The 23224-nt window shown below is 31.6% G+C and overlaps 1 protein-coding gene across 1 annotated transcript in view; it reads left to right on the top strand.

The window, feature by feature from the left end:
• LOC134725305 (sodium-coupled monocarboxylate transporter 2-like) overlaps positions 1-22535 on the top strand; it is a 29382-nt gene extending 6847 nt beyond the window's left edge. The window contains exons 3-15 of the mRNA XM_063589008.1: positions 1303-1354; positions 2673-2740; positions 3988-4142; positions 11168-11308; positions 11669-11798; positions 12056-12144; positions 12713-12828; positions 13651-13718; positions 14152-14238; positions 16692-16924; positions 17873-17973; positions 18485-18603; positions 22272-22535. Coding sequence (XP_063445078.1) covers positions 1303-1354; positions 2673-2740; positions 3988-4142; positions 11168-11308; positions 11669-11798; positions 12056-12144; positions 12713-12828; positions 13651-13718; positions 14152-14238; positions 16692-16924; positions 17873-17973; positions 18485-18603; positions 22272-22430 — 1518 coding nt within the window. The 3' untranslated portion in view covers positions 22431-22535. The remainder of the gene's footprint in view (positions 1-1302; positions 1355-2672; positions 2741-3987; positions 4143-11167; positions 11309-11668; positions 11799-12055; positions 12145-12712; positions 12829-13650; positions 13719-14151; positions 14239-16691; positions 16925-17872; positions 17974-18484; positions 18604-22271) is intronic.
• Positions 22536-23224: the final 689 nt, after the last annotated feature.

Raw genomic sequence — 23224 nt, 5'->3', positions numbered from 1 at the left:
AAGAGGGAGACTTTGATCCTGCTTGTTTGAATGGATTGTATTGATAATTGATTCAACCATTTGCTTTAAATCGATTACTTCTTGTTGCAAATCTAGATTGTAATGATCTAGATTTTGTAGATTATGAAAAGTACTATTCACAGACGATGATCTAATTGGGGTTGATGTTAACAAGGTGTTTGACATATCTGTTACTAATAACTTTGGGTCTGTTTCTGAAGTGTCAAAGCTTATCATGGATTCTAATAATAGGTTTCCAGTAGACATCTGGTCACTGTTATTTTCTATTAAAGAAGTTTGGAAATATGTTACCTCATTGTGTAATTGTTTTCCTAAAACACTAAATTCTTCCTTAAACCAATTCCCACATCCTTTTCCTTGAATATGAAGTGTTGCAGACGAACTGTATAGTGTAATCACAACTTTATTCCCTTCATAAATGAAATTATATACAAATCCGTTCCTGTCTTTCTGAATGAATAAATTTCTGTCATAATTTTGAAAAATAATATTTTCAAAAATAAAGTATATTTTCTCACTACTAAAGTTTACAACAATTGACAATGTTCTATCAGTACAGTCCTCTATTGTGTATAAATCACAGGTGTTTATGTAGCAATTATATTCATCACTTTCAAATCCAGAAAATTCACCAGAAAAAGATGTAAATAAGTTGTTCACAAATGTAGAATTGAAATCCATTTTGACTTAATAACTAATAATTCCAATAAACAATGTTTATATGATTTTGATTCACATATACAATAAGAAATTTAGCTCCATTTTGTTAACGAGATGGAGCTCATGAAAACACATCTGTTCTTTGCTCACACTGAGCATGCTAAAGATGTAGTACTTTACAGACTTTTCCATACAATTCAGTCCCGTTAGACTTTTATCCCGATAATAGCTTCGTATGCACCATTTTATTTGTAAGTGTTGTTTTCATTGTTTTTAAAATTTCTTTATAATGTTATAATACGTGGTTTCTTCTTCAGATTATAGGAACTGTTAAGATCATAAGAAACGTGTTAAAAGAAATGATGATAGTGATGTTCCTCCAGTTTGTAACAGTGTTAAAAGCACAGCTGATTTGTGATGTTACTTTACTTCGCATCGGCTGATTTGTTATGTTACTTAACTCTCCTTCTCTTGTTTCCCGGCAATAACACCATCTTTAAAAAAGTTATCTTACAACGTTCGATCGTAGATAACACATTTATTTTTTATAAAAAGGACTAAATATAAAGTTCAAATTTCGTTCATGCACATGATGTATTCTTTTCTTTTGCTTTTTTGTAGATGATTTACATGTCTATTGTTTTGTATGGACCATCGTTAGCATTAAATGCAGGTAGGTTTTGGTTATCGTAAATCCGTTATTGATTTGTTTTTCTTTGAAAAAGCTATATTCCCATTAGGCCTATCATTTTCACATGATTCTTGGAATAGCATACTGGATAGATGTACAATGCAGATGTTCCAACCGTTTCTACAGTCAATAGTTTTCCGGAGACAAGTGCTTTTGACCACCCACAAGATCTTGTGAGCATCCGATGTTCAGTACTTCAGTACTTTGGTTGTTGTTTTGTAGCGCGTTCAGGGCAGGGTGAATGACCTAGCTGGAGGCCACCATCTGGTTATGACAAGTATTAATTGGAAATCTAATAACATACTGATGGGGTTCTAGAAGTATATGATTTCAATATAAACTGAAAGCAATTTCATCTAAATGATTAAGTTATACTAGTCTAGTGCAACTACCTGCTTGTTTAGACTGTGAACAAGGTTACTGAATTGGGTTATAAAAATTAGAATCTAAGAGTGCAAAAACGATTAATATTTAATGATGTACATGGTATGAAGTGAAAGAATGAATTCGGATATTTCATAATCTAGAAATGACCATAATTTACATTTAAATAAACTTACGAACTCAATTTCTGAAAATCAAATATTTTTATGATTATAAAATTGTTTCCAGGATTGTCAGCAATTTAGTGTTTCAATGACACAAATTTCACAATGTCAATGACTAGTGCAAATTATTTGCAACAATTTTGTCAGTAAGTAATACATATATAAAGCATATTTAGAAAAATCAATTTTGCCCATGATTTAAGAATTGAAAGCCTCTATTTTTTGGGGGGGGGTGCAAAAAGCGTTGACCGAAGCACTTTTACAACCCTATCAAATTACAAAAAGAAGCATTTGATTCTTATGATCACATTTATACGGCTTTTAGAGTTATATGTAATATCGGGCATCCCTCGTCTGTACACGGTCCGCTGTACATGTTCTGATGTGTACAATTCGGATTGAAATCGCAATTGTATATAATTGCCCTGAAGCCTTCATTTCTCTAAGAATTTTATAAAAACTTTGAAATAAATTAGTGTTTTTAGTTCTATTCTTGTACCTTGTATAAAAACAAAAACATGCAACGCGGGGAACACTAGATGTCTGTTATTTTTCTTTTGATTTTCCTAAGGGTACCGATGAGGTTGTCACGGGAAACACATTCTGCCATTTTGTTGCATTTTATTTGGGAACAATTTAATTTTGGAATGCCTATCTATTCTATTGTTGTTATAGCCAATCAAAAATACGAATTCTTATAAAACATACATGTTATTCAATCTTAATTCCACATTTTTATCTATTTTTTGCAGTGACTGGTTTATCGTTGTGGGGTGCTGTTGCTTCGGTTGGTATTGTCTGCATGATTTATACTGCACTGGTAAGAAAATGTTCTACAAATAGAAAAAGGACCTAGTATTTAAAATTAAGTGCACTAGTAAAAAAGAAAAAAATGTTAACAGTGAACCAACAAAACAAGGTATAATAACGCATACATATCTACTTCACTCGTGTATGTAACAATGTTTTAGATTTTAACGAGAGAAATTTATGTATTACTGAAAAATTATAACACCAGGGTTTTCGATATCACAAACTAGTCAAAACATTTACGGTTAAGGACATCATTCGTAAATATAGCTCAACATGCAGACGTCTTATACGTTCAGGTATTTCTCATTCAATTTTTTATGGAAATATTCTTTATAAAGCACAAAAATGTCAGTATTCACCTCAGAAACTAACAAAACCTTTAAATAGACTTATTAAGAAGGGATATACATGTAGTTACGATACTGTTGTCAGGTCATTTAAGATTGCATATTTTAGCGTTATCATTGATTCACTTCTCGGAACTAAACACATTTATTCAAAAACCAGTTGTTGGCATGACACAGGTTATGTTCTTCTCATATATGTTATGATGGTATGTTACTAAACCCCTAACGGGAAGGAATGTGCCTGATATTCATATGATGAAATCATAATCTTGCAATCAGTTGAATTGTGGTCTGGAGCTGGCATGTCAGTTAACTGCTAGTAGTCTGTTGTTATTTATGTATTATTGTCATTTTGTTTATTTTCTTTGGTTATATCTTCTGACATCAGACTCGGACTTCTCTTGAACTGAATTTTAATGTGCGTATTGTTATGCGTTCTACTTTTTTACATTGGCTAGAGATATAGGGGGCGGGTTGAGATCTCATATTTAACATATTTAACCCCGCCGCATTTTTGCGCCTGTCCCAAGTCAGGAGCCTCTGGCCTTTGTTAGTCTTGCATTATTTTTAATTTTAGTTTCTTGTGTACAATTAGGAGTTTAGTCTGGCGTTCATTACCACTGAACTAGTATATATTTGTATAGGGGCCAGCTGAAGGACGCCTCTGGGTGCGGGAATTTCTCGCTACATTGAAGACCTGTTGGTGACCTTCTGTTGTTGTCTTTTCTATGTTCGGGTTTTTGTCTCTTTGAAACATTCCCCATTTCCACAGAATTTTATTTAGTGTATTTTTTTGGAATCGAAATATAGCAATTTTAAAGAAATAGTCAAATTTACTGAAGGTCGCCACCCTGGACATGCATTCTACAATCGTACAATCTAATTTTAACTTCTTGTGTATTTGAAGGGCGGAATGAAAGCAGTGTTATGGACGGATTCTTTCCAAGTAATAATGATGATAACTGGTGTGTTAGCTACACTGATCCAGGGCTCTATAGAAGTCGGAGGATTTGCTAAAGCATGGGAAATAGCAGCTGATAATGAGAGAGTATGGTTTACAGAGTAAGTATATTAACAGATCTGTCCAGAATATATATTTGTATGTATGGTAATTCATTAATATTATATGGTATACACGTTTGACTGTTAAGAGCCAGTCTGTGATAAAACCATGCAAAATGGTCCAAATCCAAAATATTCCTATCAGGCTGATATTTTGTATTTTAGATACCTTATATGTAATAACTATTTGTGCAAAATATTTTGAAAAAATATTCAGCCATTTTTGTGTACGCCGAACATTCGAAAATTGTTCATTTTTGTACTGAAAAATTGCCATTTTAAGCCTATTTTATTGTATTTTGACCTGATTTTTTTTTGTTTTATAGAAAAAATTTAGCTTAATGATAACATATATCTTAACAAACAACTTGAAATGAAAGGAAATTATGATAATTTAAAAAGTTGTGAGATTTCTCAATACCCCTACTGACAGGTTGAAATTGCATGGTTTTGAAAAAGTGCCGATTGAGCAAAATTTGTATATTTTTAAAGGCTTAAATCTTGTAAGATCATGTTTTATTTTCAATAAAATGTAATATTTCATGAAGCTTAATATATATTCATCTACAAAATACTAGAAAATGGTGCTCGGCAAATGATGCCTTATTACGATAAAATAACAATTAAAGATAGGCGTGATGGCCATTTTGCCGATTTTTTGATTTTTTGATATGTTTTAATAGAAACTTTTCAAAAGTATGTGATAGTCAAAATATAAGAAAAATAATGACTGAACTAGTGTTAACTGGTTATATTAATTAAATAAACCAAGTTCAACTAAGTTTAAATTAGAAAATATCCTAAAGGAGTAAACCCGAGGAGACCACTTTTTTGCATTTTTTGCCCCTAAACTGAGCATTTTTACAATATGTTTAAAATATTAACCTATTCCAACGAAAATAACTTTAGTAACTTTAAAATGGGCTGTTTCATTTACAATACTATGCACACTCACCAGGTAATATCACCATGAGTTCTTCACAAATTTAGCGTTTTATAATAGTCTAGTTTTTAGACGCTTTTTGTCTAAATTCAAAGTGGCCACAATTGAGTTCAGTCTTAAATTTTTAAAACATGTTGTATTTGATAATGATTCATGAATGTGAAAGCCTTGTACATTTATGTGATCTATTTCCAGAAAAGAGGAAGATTTAATAGTTTTGTGAATTTCATAGACTTGTGCCTCTTACCTAGAAAAGGGCTATATTTTCTATATTATGATACGGCTTTATGCCAAATATAAAGAGACTACTCCTAGAAGTTCCTGATAAAACTGCAACTGAAATTTTGTGACGCTGACATGAACCAGTTAGTTATCCCTATGTCAATTTTGGGAGAACAGTTTCATCCTAGAACAGTTTCCTCCTAAAATGTAATCTCTAGCAATTTGAGGCTTAGGAATAAGACATGTAAAATATAGTTGGCCTATTACTACCAGCTGAGACAAACACAAATATTTCAAATTGCAATAAAATGTATTTCATAACCACATGTAATAACCAGATACTCCACAGGGCGCAGCTTTATACGACCGCAGAGATTAAACCCTGAACATTTAGGGCAAGTATGGACAGAACATTTAAGCTTGATATAGCTCTGAATTTGTATCGGGATTAAATAGTTGTCACAACACAATGAGTGTGGTCTAAGAACTTAAACTTAAAAACTTAAAAAAATTAAATTTAACATTTACCTAATATGGTCCAATATCCAAAATCTAAATGCATGGTTATATACAGGATATCATAGAACCCCAAGAATTCAATTTTTTGATTTCAATTTTAGACCCTCAATTTGGACCAATTTGATAACAGGTTCCAAATATTAAAAAAACTAAATACATGGTTAGATTCAGCATATTGAAGAACCCCATATATTCAATTTTGTTGAAATCAAACATAATTTAATTTTGGACCCCGATTTGGACCAACTTGAAAACTGGGCCCATAATAAAAAATCTTAGTACATTTTTAGATTCAGCATATCAAAGAACCCCAAGAATTAATGTTTTGTTAAAATAAAACAAAGTTTAATTTTGGACCCTTTGGACCTTGCTGTAGACCAATTTGAAAACAGGACCAAAAATTAAGAATCTAAATTCACTGTTAGATTTGGCATATCAAAGAAACCCAACAATTCATTTTTTTTATGAAAGCAAACAGTAATTTTGGACCCTTTTTGGCCCCCAATTCCTTAACTGTTGGGACCAAAAATCCCAAAATCAATCCAAACCTTTCTTTTATGGTCATAAACGTGACCTTGTATTTTAATTTCATAGATTTCTATTTACTTCCACTAAAGTTTTAGTGCAAAAACCAAATGTCTTAGGATGACGATGACAACGACAACGTCATACCAATATAGAACCATTTTTTTTCAATTTTTGCGGTTGTATAAAAACAAATATACACAGATAAATGGTTAAACTGTTGAGCAGACATACAATTACCCTATCACGTCCACTTGTATTTTTGTCCATCGGATGAGTTAAGCCATTTTCAACTGATTTTTATAGTTCGTTCTTATGATTTACTGTTATACAACTGTCCCTGGTTAGGGGGAGGGTTTGGATCCCGCTTACATGTTTAACCCCGCCATATTATTTATGTATGTGCCTGTCCCAAGTCAGGAGCCTGTAATGCAGTGGAAGTTGTTTGTTTATGTGTAACATATTTGTTTTTCGTTCATTTTTTATATACTTAAGGCTGTTAGTTTTCTCATTTGAATTGTTTTACATTGTCTTATCGGGGCCTTTTATAGCTGACTATGCAGTATGAGCTTTCCTCATTGTTGAAGGCTGTACAGTAACCTATAGTTGTTAATGTCTGTGTCATTTTGGTCTCTAAATTGTAGACAGTTGTCTCATTGGCAATCATACCACATCATCTTTTTCATATTGTCATTAAAATGGTAAGATTTTACTGTTCATATACAAGTAATATTATTGTGGTCTACCGTAAAGAAAACGTGCAAAATAGTTTAAATACAAGTTTTTAGTCATGAATGAACACGATGAAGGTATTAGCAAAAAAGAGTAAAAGTATGATAGATCTAAAAAAAGTTTCACATAATAAAGTCATCAATATCTATTTTAACTAAATATTAAACAATTTTTGCAGAGTTGAACATTTTTTGATAAAAACAAGCATTCTGCGAGTAATTATACGTGGCAATACATAGTCCCCAACCCGTTACAAATTCATTGTAATGGAACAAAATTTGATCTATAATTTGTGATAATGTAAACTACATAAAAATATCGAGAAAAAATCTTCCAGCAAAACGTAAAAACTTGTTAAATTCTGACTATCTAAGTGAATTTTCTATGTTCAAAGACCAAAACTCTGCACACAAATATCAAACTGGAACAAAATTGAATCACTAAATACCAAAGAAAAGAAAAAACATTCAAAATGTCATTTTGTCTTTAAAAAAATGAGATATTTCCGTTTGAACAGAAGTCTTCTAATGAATAAGTATTTCATCAAAAATTTAATTCTAGAGAAAGGGCTTCAACTGAACAAGGAGAAAAGATAAAAGCGGGAATAATGAATTTGACCTGTAACTTGACATGTGACTGTCGTGATAAATCAAATCAAAATCTACAAGCACAAAAAAGTCTGATTTGCCGAACTAACAGATAGACAGACTGACAGACACGAAGTGCAAACCTAAGTCCACTTAGACGTTAGCCGTTAGGGGACTAAAAATCAAAATCTCAAAGTATCAACAAACACGAAAGAGATGCTCTTTGGAGAGGGAACATTCAAGATAATTTTGGAAAAGCTTTCGATTTTTGAAGAAGTAGCTAGTATAGGGTTACCTCAAATGTCTTTTATCTTGATTTAATCTGAGATATAAATCAAAAAAATTTTATATGGCACATTATATATATGCAAACATATTTTTTTTCGTAGATAAAAAAAAATGGCCACAATCTTTTTACATACGCTCTAATATACACAACTTTCTAATCAAGACACTCAATGAGTGATTGGCCCTATAATTGGTTGCATTCCAATCAAAAGTTTCAAAGAGGAAGATTTTTTGAAGTACAAGTATGTTCACAAGTCTGTTTCATATAACAAGCTTTTTAAAAGACTGTCATCAATTGAATGTATGTGAAAACCAGGTGTTCCGCAGGGCGCAGCTTTATGCAACCGCAGTGGTTGGACTCTGAACAGTTGGAGCAAATTAAATATGGTCACAATGTTCAAGCTTGATGCTGTCTGAATTTGGATTGTGATTGAATATTTGACAAAAAAAAAGGTTTTTGTTACAAAATAAATGTGGCCAAAGATCAACAAATCTATTGCACAATACTGTGCAATTGAAGATTTCTTATTGAAAATTTTGAAAATTTGAAATTTGAAAAAAAAGAAATCCCTTAATTTTTTTTAACAAATCCCCCCCAAACTTATTGAAACCCATTTTCAGCAATAACCCTTAAAACAATCCCATCCTTTCCTTTTTAGTATAGAACCTTGTAGTACAATTACAGAGAGATCTATATACATGTACTTAAACCCAATTTATTGTTTGGAAACTAGAAATGAGCTTCTTTTCGGCCCTTTTTTGGCCCCTCATTCCTACATATTTTGGGCAATTAACCCAAAACTAAATCCCAGCCTCCCCTTTGTTAAATGGAGCATTGAGGTACAGTTTGAAAGAGGTCCATACAATTACACACAAGTTATTGTCTTGAAATAAGAAAAATGCTTGTTTTGGGCCCCTTTTTGGCCCTTTATTCCTAACTTTGATTCCATGACCCATTTAAAGGAAACCAAACCTTCTGCTTGTGGTTTTAAACATTATGATACAATATCAGAGCAATTGAAATACTTATACACAAGTTATTATCCTTAAACTATAAAATGCTTGTTGTGGGCCCCTTTTGGGCCCTTAATTCCAAAACGGTAGGGACCATCATCCCCAAAATTGTTCCAAAGCTTTCTTTTGTGGTATTGAACTTTCTGAGAAAAAAAAATCATAAAGATCTGTACACTTAAACTAAAGTTATTGTCGTAATATAAGTCTACCTTGATCAGTTTTAGTTAAAATGTTAAGGTCCAAAAACTATTACAATAGTGCATTTTATAGATATTTTGGGGGCATTTTTTACTAACTTCCCGTTATTTGCCAGGTTAAATTTTTTTACTTGTCTTAGAACTGATATACACCTTTAAAAATCCTAAAAGTTTAAAAAAATAAATATGATCTTGAGAGAAAACACCTACTGAGTACATGTACTACATGCAAGTTATCTAATACATCTGTTGCACGAATCTCTCTGGCAACCTGCCAAAAGGTAAAAAGTATGTCAAAATGCATTTTTTCTTATTTTTTTATAATGTTCTTTGCAAAATATAACAAGATAATGCTATATTTAAGAGATGTATCAATTATTCAGACCTTTAAAAAATACCTAAATTTTGGTGATTTTTTGGCATTATTTTTTTATAATTCACAAATATGCAAATAAGGCTGTTAAATGGAAAATCGTGTGAATTAACCAATAATTTTTTTTTATCTTACCTCCTAAATACCCAAAGATTTTGGAAATATATATAATGTTGCAAAGTTATTACTACCAATTTGGACGAAATTTGAGATTTTGCATGGTTTTATGGCAGACTGGCTCTTAAATATAATACAAAATGCAAGACTAAAAAAAATACAATCGAACAGGGGTCCATTTCTAATCTTAGTAGGACCAACCATGTACACCTTTAAATGTACTATCAAATCTGATCTGAAAAATGCTAGAGAGTATTAAAGTGAAAACTTTTGGGACAAGAAGTCTGAAACAGACAAGATATATAAATAGTAAACTGCATACATCTGGAATAAAGATTAAGAGTATTTAGTATCAAACCTTATTGGCCTTCCTATTCAGAGATATTCGATGTATACTGTAGAAACAGGAAATAACAAATCAATTCAGATCTCCAACAGATGATAAAACTAATCATCTCATCCTGCACTCAACTTTTGAGTAAGAGTTAAAAGAGTCTGGGCGACAAAAAATTGCTAGTAAAGTGTGCATGGTTACATAATTTACTTGCACTTCTCAAGTAGTCCGATGTCAGTGTAACAAAATGATAAAGACGTTATATATGTCCAAAAAGGGGTGCATCCTACTACCGAGCCGAATTTGCTGCATTGGATAATAATTAAGCAATGTAGACTTTCGTTTAAGTCTACAATATACACATTTATGTCAAAATTAGAATATCATTCAGGAATTCCAAAAGTTTTAAAAAGAAGTGCAAAAAAGACATGCCAAGGCCATATATGCATTGGGAAAGACAGTGAAATGTCTCTAACAATTTTTACATTTTATCAACGGTACTGTACATGGTCATAATTGCTCACTAATGTGTTAGTGATACAATCGGAGAAGGAACGGTTGTTCGTAGTAACATTTTCATCCAGTTTTAAACTAAATTAACAGTACACTGTATGAATTGTCCACATTTCATATTAGCAGCGTCATACTTTTACTGTTTTGTCTATTTTTGGTAAACGAATGTCATTTGACGTGGCTCGGTACTTATACATCCCGTCATCGTGTTGTGCATTGGTGATTTGTTGTATTCTTGTCTTTCGTTTTTGCTGGTGTGCTGTGTTATCTTAGTTGATATTTTTATTTATATTGCTAGTGATTAAGATTAAAACACAATATTGATTACTTTATCCCTATTTTTGACATTTTTACCTACAATTTTTATGTTTGCTTTTTTGTTCACACATCGTTTTTTAAATACAATGGGATTTTAATAACTTTATGCTACTGTCGTACAATAAAGAGATTTAGCTTGCTATAAAACCAGCTTTATTAAATCTACCATTTTCTACATAAGAAAGGAATATGACAGTTGTTATCCATTCGTTTGATGTGTTTGATCTTTTGATTTTGTCACTTGATAAAGGACTTTCCGTTTTGATATTTTTGTTATTTTACTTTTTATGAAACACAATAATGAACAATGAACAATGAAACTAATTTGAAACATTTATTTCAGTTTTAGAGTAGATCCATCTGTCCGTCATAGTGCCTGGGCTTTAGTCATTGGTGGATCATTTTTATGGGTGTCAGTCTATGGTACTAACCAAGCACAAGTTCAACGGGCACTTACATGTAAATCATTAAGAGATGCTAAAATGTAAGTACTCAAAGGGACGCATGTAGCCAATTTGAAACAATTTTATTATTTTTATAGTCTTATAAATTATGATACAAAATTCTATGCCTTTTATGTTTCTGAAAATCTTGTGAGGGTGAATAACGTTTAGTCGAAACATATATATTTGGTGCTTCCCCACATTTCATTTTATTGATTTACATGACATAAAGGAGAATGCTTTATGTATAATAAACACATACATTTATTTTATAAAAGACAGTTCTTAAATACAAACCAAGTGCGTGGAATAAGAAAATAATGTGTAGAATATTCGTTTTGTATATAATTCTACTTAATGATTAATTTATGCTGTATTCATGTTTTTATTGTTAATTTCAGAGCACTGTGGTTAAATTTTCCTGGCCTGTGTATTATTCTATATTTGTGTTGTTTGGTTGGCATTGTGTTGTATGCATTTTACAGACACTGTGACCCAGTGACATATGGCCTCATTATGGCATCAGATCAGGTTGGTGTTGCTTCTGATATTTTGATTATTATCATTTGGTCTCTGGATTGTGTCTCGAACAAACGCTTTATATGTCCAATCAAACTTTTAGATCAATTACTAATATTTATTCAGTGGATATTAGAATGCATATTACAGTATTTGGACATTAATTGCATAATTCCAAAACTCTTGACATTAAATTTCATTGCTTAAAACAGCTTAATTTAACATTTCACTTTTGTATTAACAATCAAATTATTATATATTTGTTTTAGCTTTACCCTCTGTTTGTGATGGATATTATGGGCCATGTTCCTGGCGTTCCTGGATTGTTTGTTGCCTCCATTTTCAGTGGTAGTTTAAGGTACATCAAAAACATAGCATAAGAATAAATTGCATGTGATCATAAAAAGGATTTCATTTTAGTAGTAATGTAGTCGAAAAATATATGTAAATCTAGATCATATATACTTTGTACTCCGACAAAAATTGCGTCATTGATAAAAACAAATTTTAATATGATTTTCAATTTTAATATTAAGATAAATATTGAACACAAACTGAAAAAGTCTTACACGTTTTTAAAGTATTATTTCAACTTCAATTCTGTTCCAATGCTCAAATTATTTTCGTCACAAACTGGAACAAGTGAACTAGAAAACCAGGTTTAAGCCACCATGTTCTACTTAGGAAATGTCTGTATCAAATCAAAATATGACAGTTGTTTTCCATTCGTTTGATGTTTGAGCTTATGATTTTCAGTGCCACTTGATAAAGGAATTCCTGTTTTGAAATCAGTAGAGTTCGGCATTTTTGCTATTTGACTTTTTTCTAATGATTCAAGAAAAAAATCATGCTTTCAGAATTAACTGTGTCATCAAAACGATGTATCGAGTTCAATAGACGCAATAGCGTTTTTCTTTTTATTTCAGCACATTGTCTTCTGGATTAAATTCATTGTCAGCTGTTTTATTACAAGACATTGTTAAAGTATATATAGCTCCAAACATTACTGATCAGAGAGCAGCACTACTCACCAAAGTCTTTGGTTAGTTTAATTTACATATCTGAAGAAAATGAATTACATTTCTTATTTTGATTATTTTTTAAACTTCCAGAAAAAAATATAATGGATCAAACTTTCCTCTGAATGAAAAAGCAGCATTTACATATATGAATGCTATTTCATGACTATTCATGTATTCATGACATTTGAATATAACTTGTAAACATTAAAGATATCTGCGAAAGAAGTGACAAAATGAACCGATAATTTGTCTTCTTGTAATTTTGAAATGTCAGAGTTAAGGTTTCAAATACTATGTATTTTTACCTATTATGTCTGTTTGTTTCGTTCACACATCGTTGTCAATATAATGGAATTTGATGCGACTATCATACAAGTGAGAGGTTTAGCTTGCTATTAAACCAGGTTAAATCCATCATTTTTCTACATAAGAAAACGCATGTACTTAGTCACTAATATGACAGTTGTTATCATTCGTTGCATGTTTTTTTTAAATCTTTTGATTATACCACTTGATTAGGGACTTTCCTTATTGAATTTTCCTCAAAGTTCAGTATTTTAGTGATTTTATTTTTAAGTATAGTTGTTTTGAGATCACTAGTTTTCATAATCTTTCGCCAAGGCACATGCGGTATACATATCATAAATGCTCATTGCTCAAATTATGACAATGAGCAGTTGTTGAGAAATAATATTTGAAAACAAGTGTCCATGCATTCTTTGATCTTCTTTCTTTTCTGTGTATATTCGACATAAACCAATATTTTTGGAATTAACGATATTAGTTTACTCGTCGGCACAATTGATAATAACACGGTTGTTACATTTTATTTTCCATTTTAGCTGTCATGTTTGGAATTATTTGTTTAAGTCTTACATACGTGGCATCTTTACTGGGCGGAATCCTACAGGTATGTAAGTTTATTCTCACTCCCTTTAGATCGTTGGTATTACCTTTTGTATGTTTTTACACAAGACATTTTTGGAGCCCCTGTTATGGTTTACTTTTACAAGTTGTGACTTGAATGGAGAGTTGTCTCATTGGCACTTATACCACATCTCATTATATCTATTCGTTTACATTTTATTTGAGTACTATATGAGTATTAAGTTTGTAAAGGTACACATGTATTCTAAAAATTATACATATTCTAGAATTAACACAATTCTTGCAAATGGAATGATGCTTTTGTTGGGGAACAATCGGGACAAGAAACACGTGTCAAATAAAAAAATTCTATGCGAACGAATAAACGAAAAACTATTGTAAAATAAGCCTGCAACACTGTACTTATTCATTTAACCTGCATAAATTACATTGCATGTTCTTGTTTTAAATTTCAGGCAGCTCTGGCTATATTCGGCATGTTGGGAGCTCCCATGCTGGGTCTCTTCACCCTTGGTATGCTATTCCCGTGGGCAAATAAATGGGTTGGTATTTTTGTTTGTAATAGATAAGATGTATCTGTGTTATGTCATCTTTATTCACTTTTAATAAAAATGCAGACACACGTAATAACAGTTATACAACCGTTTTTTTAAAATCCTCGATCTTTAATCCCAGTCTGGTAATTATATAATTGTATCATTGACAATTATACCACATTACCTTATTTTACATGAATTGAGGAAGGAAGAATTTAATGTAGGTGTGTTTTTCAATGGTATAGAATGCGATGCAAATCTGAGCCAAGGTCATCATACATTGTTTAAAATATTTAGTTAGTTATAAGCAGTTTAGAATAATCGCTACCACCGTTGGTGTTTGAACGCAATTACATATGAGGAAAATTCTCCTTCTCATCCTTGCTGTATCTTATTTTTTAACAATGCTATGATTTGAAGATGTCGGAAATAATAAAACTGCTATTTTGGATTGAGCATCATTGCTTAAAACAGAAGAATCTGGAAATGAGTAGCTAACTAAACTACTGATTTTTGGAATATATGGCCTGTTGAGCCTTATTGATTCAAGCAACGTTAGTTAGTCGTTTGTTGACGTAACGAGCTTCTGGCGTACGCTTTTATTCCGGGTATTGTTGATAATTGTATGTGCTAGCTGTACTTGTAATTCTAAATGATCATGTTGTGTTATCTCTTTGTCATTATTATCATAGATTATAACTTTGAACACAGTTTCCTGATTAAATTTTATCCCATATATCAAAGTAAATATTTATTTACGTTTGAAACAACACTATATACCACTTTGCCTCATATTCTTATTAAGAAAAAATCACATTCCGAATTAACTGGACATTTGAAAAGTCAGAATGCGAGTACATATGTTCAAACTCTTTATGGTCATTGTTTTAGCAGCAATAAACAAAAGAACTATGTCAATTGGACATGAGTTAATACTATATATGCACTTGAAGTTTTACTTGATAACAATTTTCTTCGCTTTGGAGATTCCGTATATCGTCAAGTTATTGGAATTCAAATGGGGACTAACTGTGTACTACTTATTGCAGACCTGTTTTTGTATTGTTATGAGTTACAATTTATGACTAAAATTAGCAAAGACCCATCGAAACAACATTTGATACAAAAATATAACAACACTTTTAGATATTTGGATGATATATTGGCTCTTAACAATGACGACTTCAGTATTTTATCCTATTGCACTTACTTTAAATAAATCTAATACTAACAATGACCACTGCCCTTTCCTCGATCTTGATATGTATATCATTATCATTAACGGGAAGCTAATACAAAATTTATGATAAAAGAAATGATTTTTCATTTCCTATCGTTAATTATCCATTTTTAGATGGTGACGTTCCCTTGTCACCATCTTATGGTGTTTATATATCTCAACTTGTACAATTCGCTAGTGTATGTAACAACGTATTAGATTTTAGCGAGAGAAATTTATGTATTACTGATAAATTTTACACCAGGGTTTTCGATATCACAAACTAGTCAAAACATTTACTAAATTTTATCATCGGTATAAGGAAATAATTCGTAAATATAACTATACATGCAGACATCTTATACGTTCAGGTATTTCACATCCAATCTTTTATGGTAAAATTCTTTACAAAGCACAAAAATGTCAGTATTCACCTCAAAAGCCTACAAAACCTTTAAACAGACTTATTAAGAAGGGATATAGTTACGATACTGTTGTCAGGTCATTAAAGATTGCATAGTTTGGCTTTAATATTGATTCACCTATAGGGTCTTTGCATCGGAACTGAACATATTTATTTTAAAAAAAACAGTTGTTGTCATGACACGGGTTATGTTCTTCTCATATATTTTATTATAGTATGATACTAAACCCCTAACGGGAGGGTTTGTGCCTGATATTCATATGATGAAGACATAATCTTTCAATCAGTTTTATTTTGGTCTGGAGCTGGCATGTCAGTTATACATACTGGTATATATATTTTTAGGGGCCAGCTGAAGGACAACTACGGGTGTGGGAATTCTCGCTTCATTGAAGACCCATTGGTGTCCTTCGACTGTTGTCTGCTCTATGGTCGGGTTGTTGTCGCTTTGACACATTCCCCATTTCCTTTCTCAATTTTATTAGACAAGAAATCAATGATTTTATCTAATGAGTTTGTTTTAAGAATGATCAAAAGCTACGAATCATAGCGCAATGTTAACTGGCTTCAAACTATGAACGAAAATTCTTCCCCAGCTATTAAAACTTTGGCCACTGACTTATTAATGATGTATAATGTGAAAATAATACATGATTTTTTAAAATGAATTATGTCACTTAAAAGAAATGTGCACCTGCCATCAATAGTGACACTTACAAAACGTCATTAATATATTCAATTTTGTAAAATTCTAAAGTTAAACAATTGCTCAGCAAAACCGCATTCAATCATTGATCCATATGTTTACCTTAACAGGGAGCCTACAGTGGTCTTGCCACCAGTTTGATTATGATGTTCTGGATTGGAATAGGAGCTTATGTAACCAAACCAGACTTGGGAAAAGCTCCGATCTCGTTAGCAGGATGTCCAAACTTTACAGTATTTTCAAATGGATCAGACACATATGTAGAATATGCCAATTATTCAATGTTGTATAACTCTACAATAGATATGACTACTTCTATAGCAGATCTACCTGTAGATGACTCGTAAGTAAATCCATAAAGTGTTTACACGATCTCACGAATATCATTATCAATACATGAAGAACTTAGACCTTCGTGCATCTTCCATTTTAAATTCTTTAGTCATTAAAATGATTAAAAAATTCAATTGTGGCAAAACATTTAAAATTTTATGCGACTATCATACAAGTGGGAAGTTTAGCTAGATACAAAGCCAGATTTAATCCACCATTTTCTACATCAAGTCAGAAATATGACATTTGTTTTTCATTTGTTTGTTGTGTTTGAGCTGTGATTTTGCCATTTGATAAGGGATCATCCGTTGTGAATTTTCCTTGGAGTCCGGTATATTTGCTTTTTACGTTTTCTTGTATAAAACAGATTTCTATTGATTAGTGATTCTTACTTGTCGACCAGTGGTAAACCATATTCTATCGAATCACGGTGCTTGTGATAATTGAAAAAACACAAAGTGTGTTACCTTAGAATTTGTACTTTGATAATATAGGGTTATTGCACGAATATTGGAGAATATTGTCCCGAATAGAATTTTATATTGCACGAGCTTGCGAGTGCAATATATGTTCTACGAGGGACAATATTCCCCAATATTCATGCAATAACCCTTTTATCGTACAGCAATATAATATTTGAAAGTAAAAATATGATTAAACTAAGATTTTGTTGTTGATGACGTCATGAATTTTGGAGATTTATTGCACCAGTGCAATATATAAGTTTATTGCACGCTAACTTTTGGTTACTTTCCGTGGGAAATCTTATATTGCTATATAATAATTTATGTTATTACACAAAAGTTAAAATGATTAGAGCTCACTTTGAAAATTCCATAAAAGGTATGCAAAATGCATGCCCTATCTATAAATTAATGCTAAGAACGATTTCTGAATCCATGCTGGATTCAAATTGTATACAAATAGGTCATTTTTATATTATTGTCTATTACCACAGGAACCCAGTAGATAAGTTGTACACCCTGTCGTATGTATGGTACAGTTTTACAGCAGTGTTGATTGTTGTTTTTGTTGGGATGATTGTAACAATGATAACTGGTAATATTTTATAATTAATTAATATAACAACACAATTATGAGTAATAATGGAAGCCAACAGAGGGGCGAGAGCTACCAGATGGACAGTCCGACTCATAGATCGAAATAAACTGACAACATCTAAGCCAAAAAGTAAAAGACAAACAGACACACTACAGCACAGTACACAAGACACAACATAGAAAACTCAAGACTAAGCAACACGAACAACACCAAAAACTAGGGGGGGGGCTCCCAGGTACTCCGTTAGGGTATTATATTGATGTTCACAGTAAATGGTTTATATGAGATCCTGACATTGATTTGTCTGTACAGGCGAAAATCTCTAATATGTCTCAGCAAAAATAAGACATCAGTACGATTTATGGAATAAATTTCACATTATTCTGTTTTAAAATTCATGTTAAAACTTAAAAGGCAAAACTTGAATATAGCAGATACATGTTCCTGTGAGTTTATGTGATATCGTTTGGTAATACCTATGCTAATTAAATAATGCTCTATATTGCAGGTAAAAAAGACCCAAAGACCATAGATGCCAGATTGATTTGTCCAGTTTTTGACGTTGTCTTTCCGTATCTTCCAGAAAAAATACTCAAACCGCTCAGATTTGGAGTCAATCATAAAGGGGTAAAGTTTTTTTGTTAACAATTTGAACAATAATGAAAATATCAATGATAAAAGGGAAGAAATTACACGTATTGAACTTCAGTTAAGGTCTTTAAGAGAATCTAGAATAAAAGGGGCAATAATGAGAGCAAAAGCAAAATGGCAAATTGAAGGAGAGAGAAGTACAAAATATTTCTGTAATCTAGAGAAAAGAAATTATATTGAAAAAGTAATTCAAAAATTAACTTTAGATAATGGTGAAACTATCACTGATCAAGCAAAAATTCGTGCGGAACAAAAGTTATATTATGAGAATCTACATTCATCCAAGAAAACACTTATAAATAATACACACAGAGCTAATTTCTTTTCTCTGGAAAACCCATTTATCAAAACTCTCTCTGATGAACAAAATATTAATTTAGAGGGGGAACTAAAAAGCTCAGAAATTCATAATGCATTAAAAAATATGAAAAATGGAAAATCTCCCGGTCTGGATGGTTTTACAACTGAGTTTTATAAAAAAATTTGGCACGACATTAATCCTTTCCTACTGCGTTCTTTCAAAGAAGCATTTCAAGGAGGTAAATTATCAATTTCACAAACACAAGGTGTTATTACCTGTCTACCCAAAGATGGTAAACCAAAACATTTTCTAAAAAATTGGCGACCTATTTCACTACTTAATGTAGACTATAAAATAGTATCAACATGTATTGCAAATAGAATTAAAAAAGTCCTAGATCACCTGATTAGTGAAACTCAAACTGGCTTTATGAAAGGCAGATATATTGGTGAGTGTACAAGACTTATATATGACCTCTTGAAAAAAGTAGATGAGGAAGATATTCCTGGCTTGCTTGTTTTGTTGGACTTTGAAAAAGCTTTCGACTCTCTTGAGTGGAACTTTATATGTGAAACCTTGAAATTTCTAGGTTTTGGTGACACAATAGTGAAATGGTTCACAACTCTTTACTACAATTCAAAAAGTTACATTCAAAATAATGGCTATCTATCTGTTTTTTTTGTAATAGAGAGGGGGGTACGACAAGGGGATACGCTGTCTCCCTATCTTTTTATTTTATGTTTGGAACTGCTTAGTGCATCAATAAAATATGACAACAACATTAATGGTATAAAGATTAAAAATTCTGAATTTTTACTCAGTCAGTATGCTGATGATTCGACTTTGATCCTGGATGATAGTGAAGAATCTCTCAACAGTGCTCTAAATAAGATAGACTTGTTTTACTCATGCTCTGGTTTGAAGGCTAATTTTGAAAAAAACCAAGTTATATGGATTGGGACAAAAAGGGGCTGTGGTGAGGAGCTAAACACAAGTAAAACAATAATATGGAACCATTCAGGAAATTTCAAACTCCTAGGCATTCAATATTGTTTGTCAAAAGTTGATATATGTGTTGATAAAAATTCAAAAAGTAAAAAATCTTTTAAGTGATTGGTCATTCAGAAATATTACTATATATGGGAAAATTGTAGTTGTGAAAACTCTCGCCCTACCAATTCTAATTCAATGTTTTACTGTTTTACCAGATCCATCCCCAGATATATTAAAGCAGTTACAATCTATGCTATACAGATTTGTGTGGGATGGTAAAGGGGACAAAATTAAAAGAAATATACTTATCTCAAATTACGAGGATGGTGGTGTAAAAATGCCACATTTGAATCATTTATAAAATCACTTAAGTTATCATGGGTTAAAAAAGTTTTAGACCCCACAAATTATTCCTCATGGAAAGTTCTATTGGCAGATCACCTTGAAATGAATGGTGGAGAAAATATGTGGCATTTATCAAAATCAGCACTCAATGAAATTAAAAAAGAATTTAACCCTTTTTGGCAAAATGTAATTTCATCATATGCCTCACTGTGTGAACCTCTGACCACAGCCCCAAGTGATATCTTGTCTCAACCATTGTTTTTAAATGAAAATATTATGATTGATGGAAAACCAGCTTTTTATAAAAGGTGGTTACAGAATAATGTATTTTTCATAAATGATCTCATTAAGGAAAATGGAGAATTTTACAATTATGATGAATTTATTAGAAATTATAATATGAAAACAACTTTCTTAGAGTTCTATGGACTAATCTTGGCTCTTCCAAAGGAATGGAAGAATATTATTCATTCACAAGTATTTCTCAAACTAAATACTGTCAGTCACAAAATTGTTACCGCCATAAAAACAGTTGATAAAGTATCAAAACATTTGTATAAAATTTTTCTAGATAAAATAAAGGAAACCCCATCACGCATACAAGAGAAATGGAAAATAAAATTGGGAATAGATATTGTGGCCGAAGAATGGAATTATTTTTTTAGTCTTCCTTTACTTATTACTGAAGATCCCACATTAAGGGCATTTCAATACAGATTACTCCATAGAATTCTAGGAACAAATATTTTACTTATGAAGTGTAAATATAGTGAAACAGAACTGTGCACTTTTTGTACAGAAACTAAAGAAACATACAAACACCTCTTTTTTGAATGTAGATACGTTCGAACATTCTGGCTTAATTTTTTTCAAAAGTTAGAAGATGTATGTAATGTAAGCTTTCTCCCAACCTTATCAAGTATAATCTTGGGTGTTAATTATCACCTATTTAAAGATTTTCTTAATACATGTATTCTGATATTGAAGAGATATGTTTATTTATGTAGAGTTAGATTTACAGTCCCATCTGTTGCTGAAGCAATTGAATGGCTTAACTATTATTATAGAGTTGACATGGTCTCTATGAATTTGTGCTCTACCAATAAAGCAAAAAGAATAAAAGAAAAATGGTCAAACATTAATAATATTATCAAGAAATAGAGCTCAATGCAGATGTATTCTGTATTCTGTTATTTGACTTTGTACAATGTATTTTATAATTTATAATTTATAACAAGTATGGTTAACCATATGTTTAGGATTTATAGCAGAATAATTTGTTTGTACATCTTTATTTGTAGATGAGATTTGAAAATGATATGAAAATAATAAAATATATATTACGAAAAAAAAAGTGTTTTTGTTTACGATTGTAAAAAACAACAACAATACAGTGAATCTTTTTTTATATATATACATGCAGAACTTGTAATTTTAAATGATTTCTTTTCCCTTTCAATATACAGTTAGTGGTTTGTTTTTGTTATGAGATGGTTAAAATTAAACTTTGCCAGGTCATAACTGTTATTAGGTGGTACGTGTATTGATGTATACATGTACGATAAAGACGATCTCCCCGTACAGTTGGAACCATTATCTGTATAAATTTGTATTATTTATTTCAGTAATTCGAAAAATAATTAAACACGCAAAATTACATGGTTATAGGATGAGTCAAGCAATGGACATGTTTTGTTTTTCGACATAGTTTGTTGTAATAATACATATTTTAATAATAAAGATAACAGTACCCATCGTTGTCAATATAATGGAATTTGACGCGACTGTCATACAAGTGAGAGGATTAGGTAGCTATAAAATAGTTGAAACCACCATTATCTAGATAACCTGTACCAAGTCAGGAATATGCCAGCTGTTATCCATTCGTTTGATGTGTTTGAGCTTTTGATTTTGCCATTTGATTACGGACTTCCCGTTTTGAATTTTCCTTGATATTCAGTATCTTTGTGATTTTACTTTTTACATAATATTTCCATTATTTCAGAAATATGACATTAAACCAACACCATCTGAAATGCCTTTGAAGGAAAAGAATCCCAGCGTTGGAAATACAGACCAACTGGTCAATGGTATTGACACTGAAATGGAAATTATGGTTCAAAATTCTGATGAAAAAGGAAAAGAGGATGTACAATTCGTCTGAGAACACGAAATATAAAATCTTGATAAATGGCAGACACAATCCACCAGAACAGTATTCTTATAAGACATATTTTTTTGTAAATAAAATCAACTTCATTTAAACTAGCATTCATTTTTACATATATATGCATCATCTTTCATATTACTTGTACATAAACATGATAAAGGACAAGAATTAATAAAAAATGATTTTGTATGCTGTTGTTTGTTTTAATGTTTAACTTGAGAATCTACGCCTTCAATAGTAAAATAATTTTTTCAATACAATTCGATGATTTTCTCCAGGAAAAGAAAAAGGAAAAAATAAAACAGAACAATTGATACGATATACAAGAGCTTTCATTTCCTTTCAAGACTTCCTTGATAGAGGTGTGATTCTATTAATGAATCTACATTGTAGACACCCGTAGATCTATTAATAAAAGAGTTCCGAGCGGTAAAGTTTACCGACGTTAAAGTAAATTTTACGGACGCCATCACGAGTTGGTTGATCGTTATGGAATATCCGTTTCTCAGATATCAGATATGTTCATTATGATGTAACTACAATCCGGTTCCCTATTCACGAACGTGACCTACAGAATTTCATTTTTTTAACGGGTGTGTAATAACATGAGCAACACAGGGTGCCACATGTGGTGCAGGATCTGCTTACACTTCCGGAGCACATGTTATACCCCTAGTAGGGTTCGTGTTGCTTAGTCTTTGGTTTTCCATGTTGTGGCTTGTGTTCTATTAATGTTTGTTTGTCTTTTTCTCTTTTAGCCGTGGCGTTGTCAGTTTATTTCGATCGAT

The sequence above is a fragment of the Mytilus trossulus genome, chromosome 7 (assembly GCF_036588685.1).
Source record: "Mytilus trossulus isolate FHL-02 chromosome 7, PNRI_Mtr1.1.1.hap1, whole genome shotgun sequence".
Classification (NCBI taxonomy): domain Eukaryota; kingdom Metazoa; phylum Mollusca; class Bivalvia; order Mytilida; family Mytilidae; genus Mytilus; species Mytilus trossulus.
Note: the sequence above shows the minus strand (reverse complement) of the source record. Positions and strands in the feature narration are given on the sequence as shown.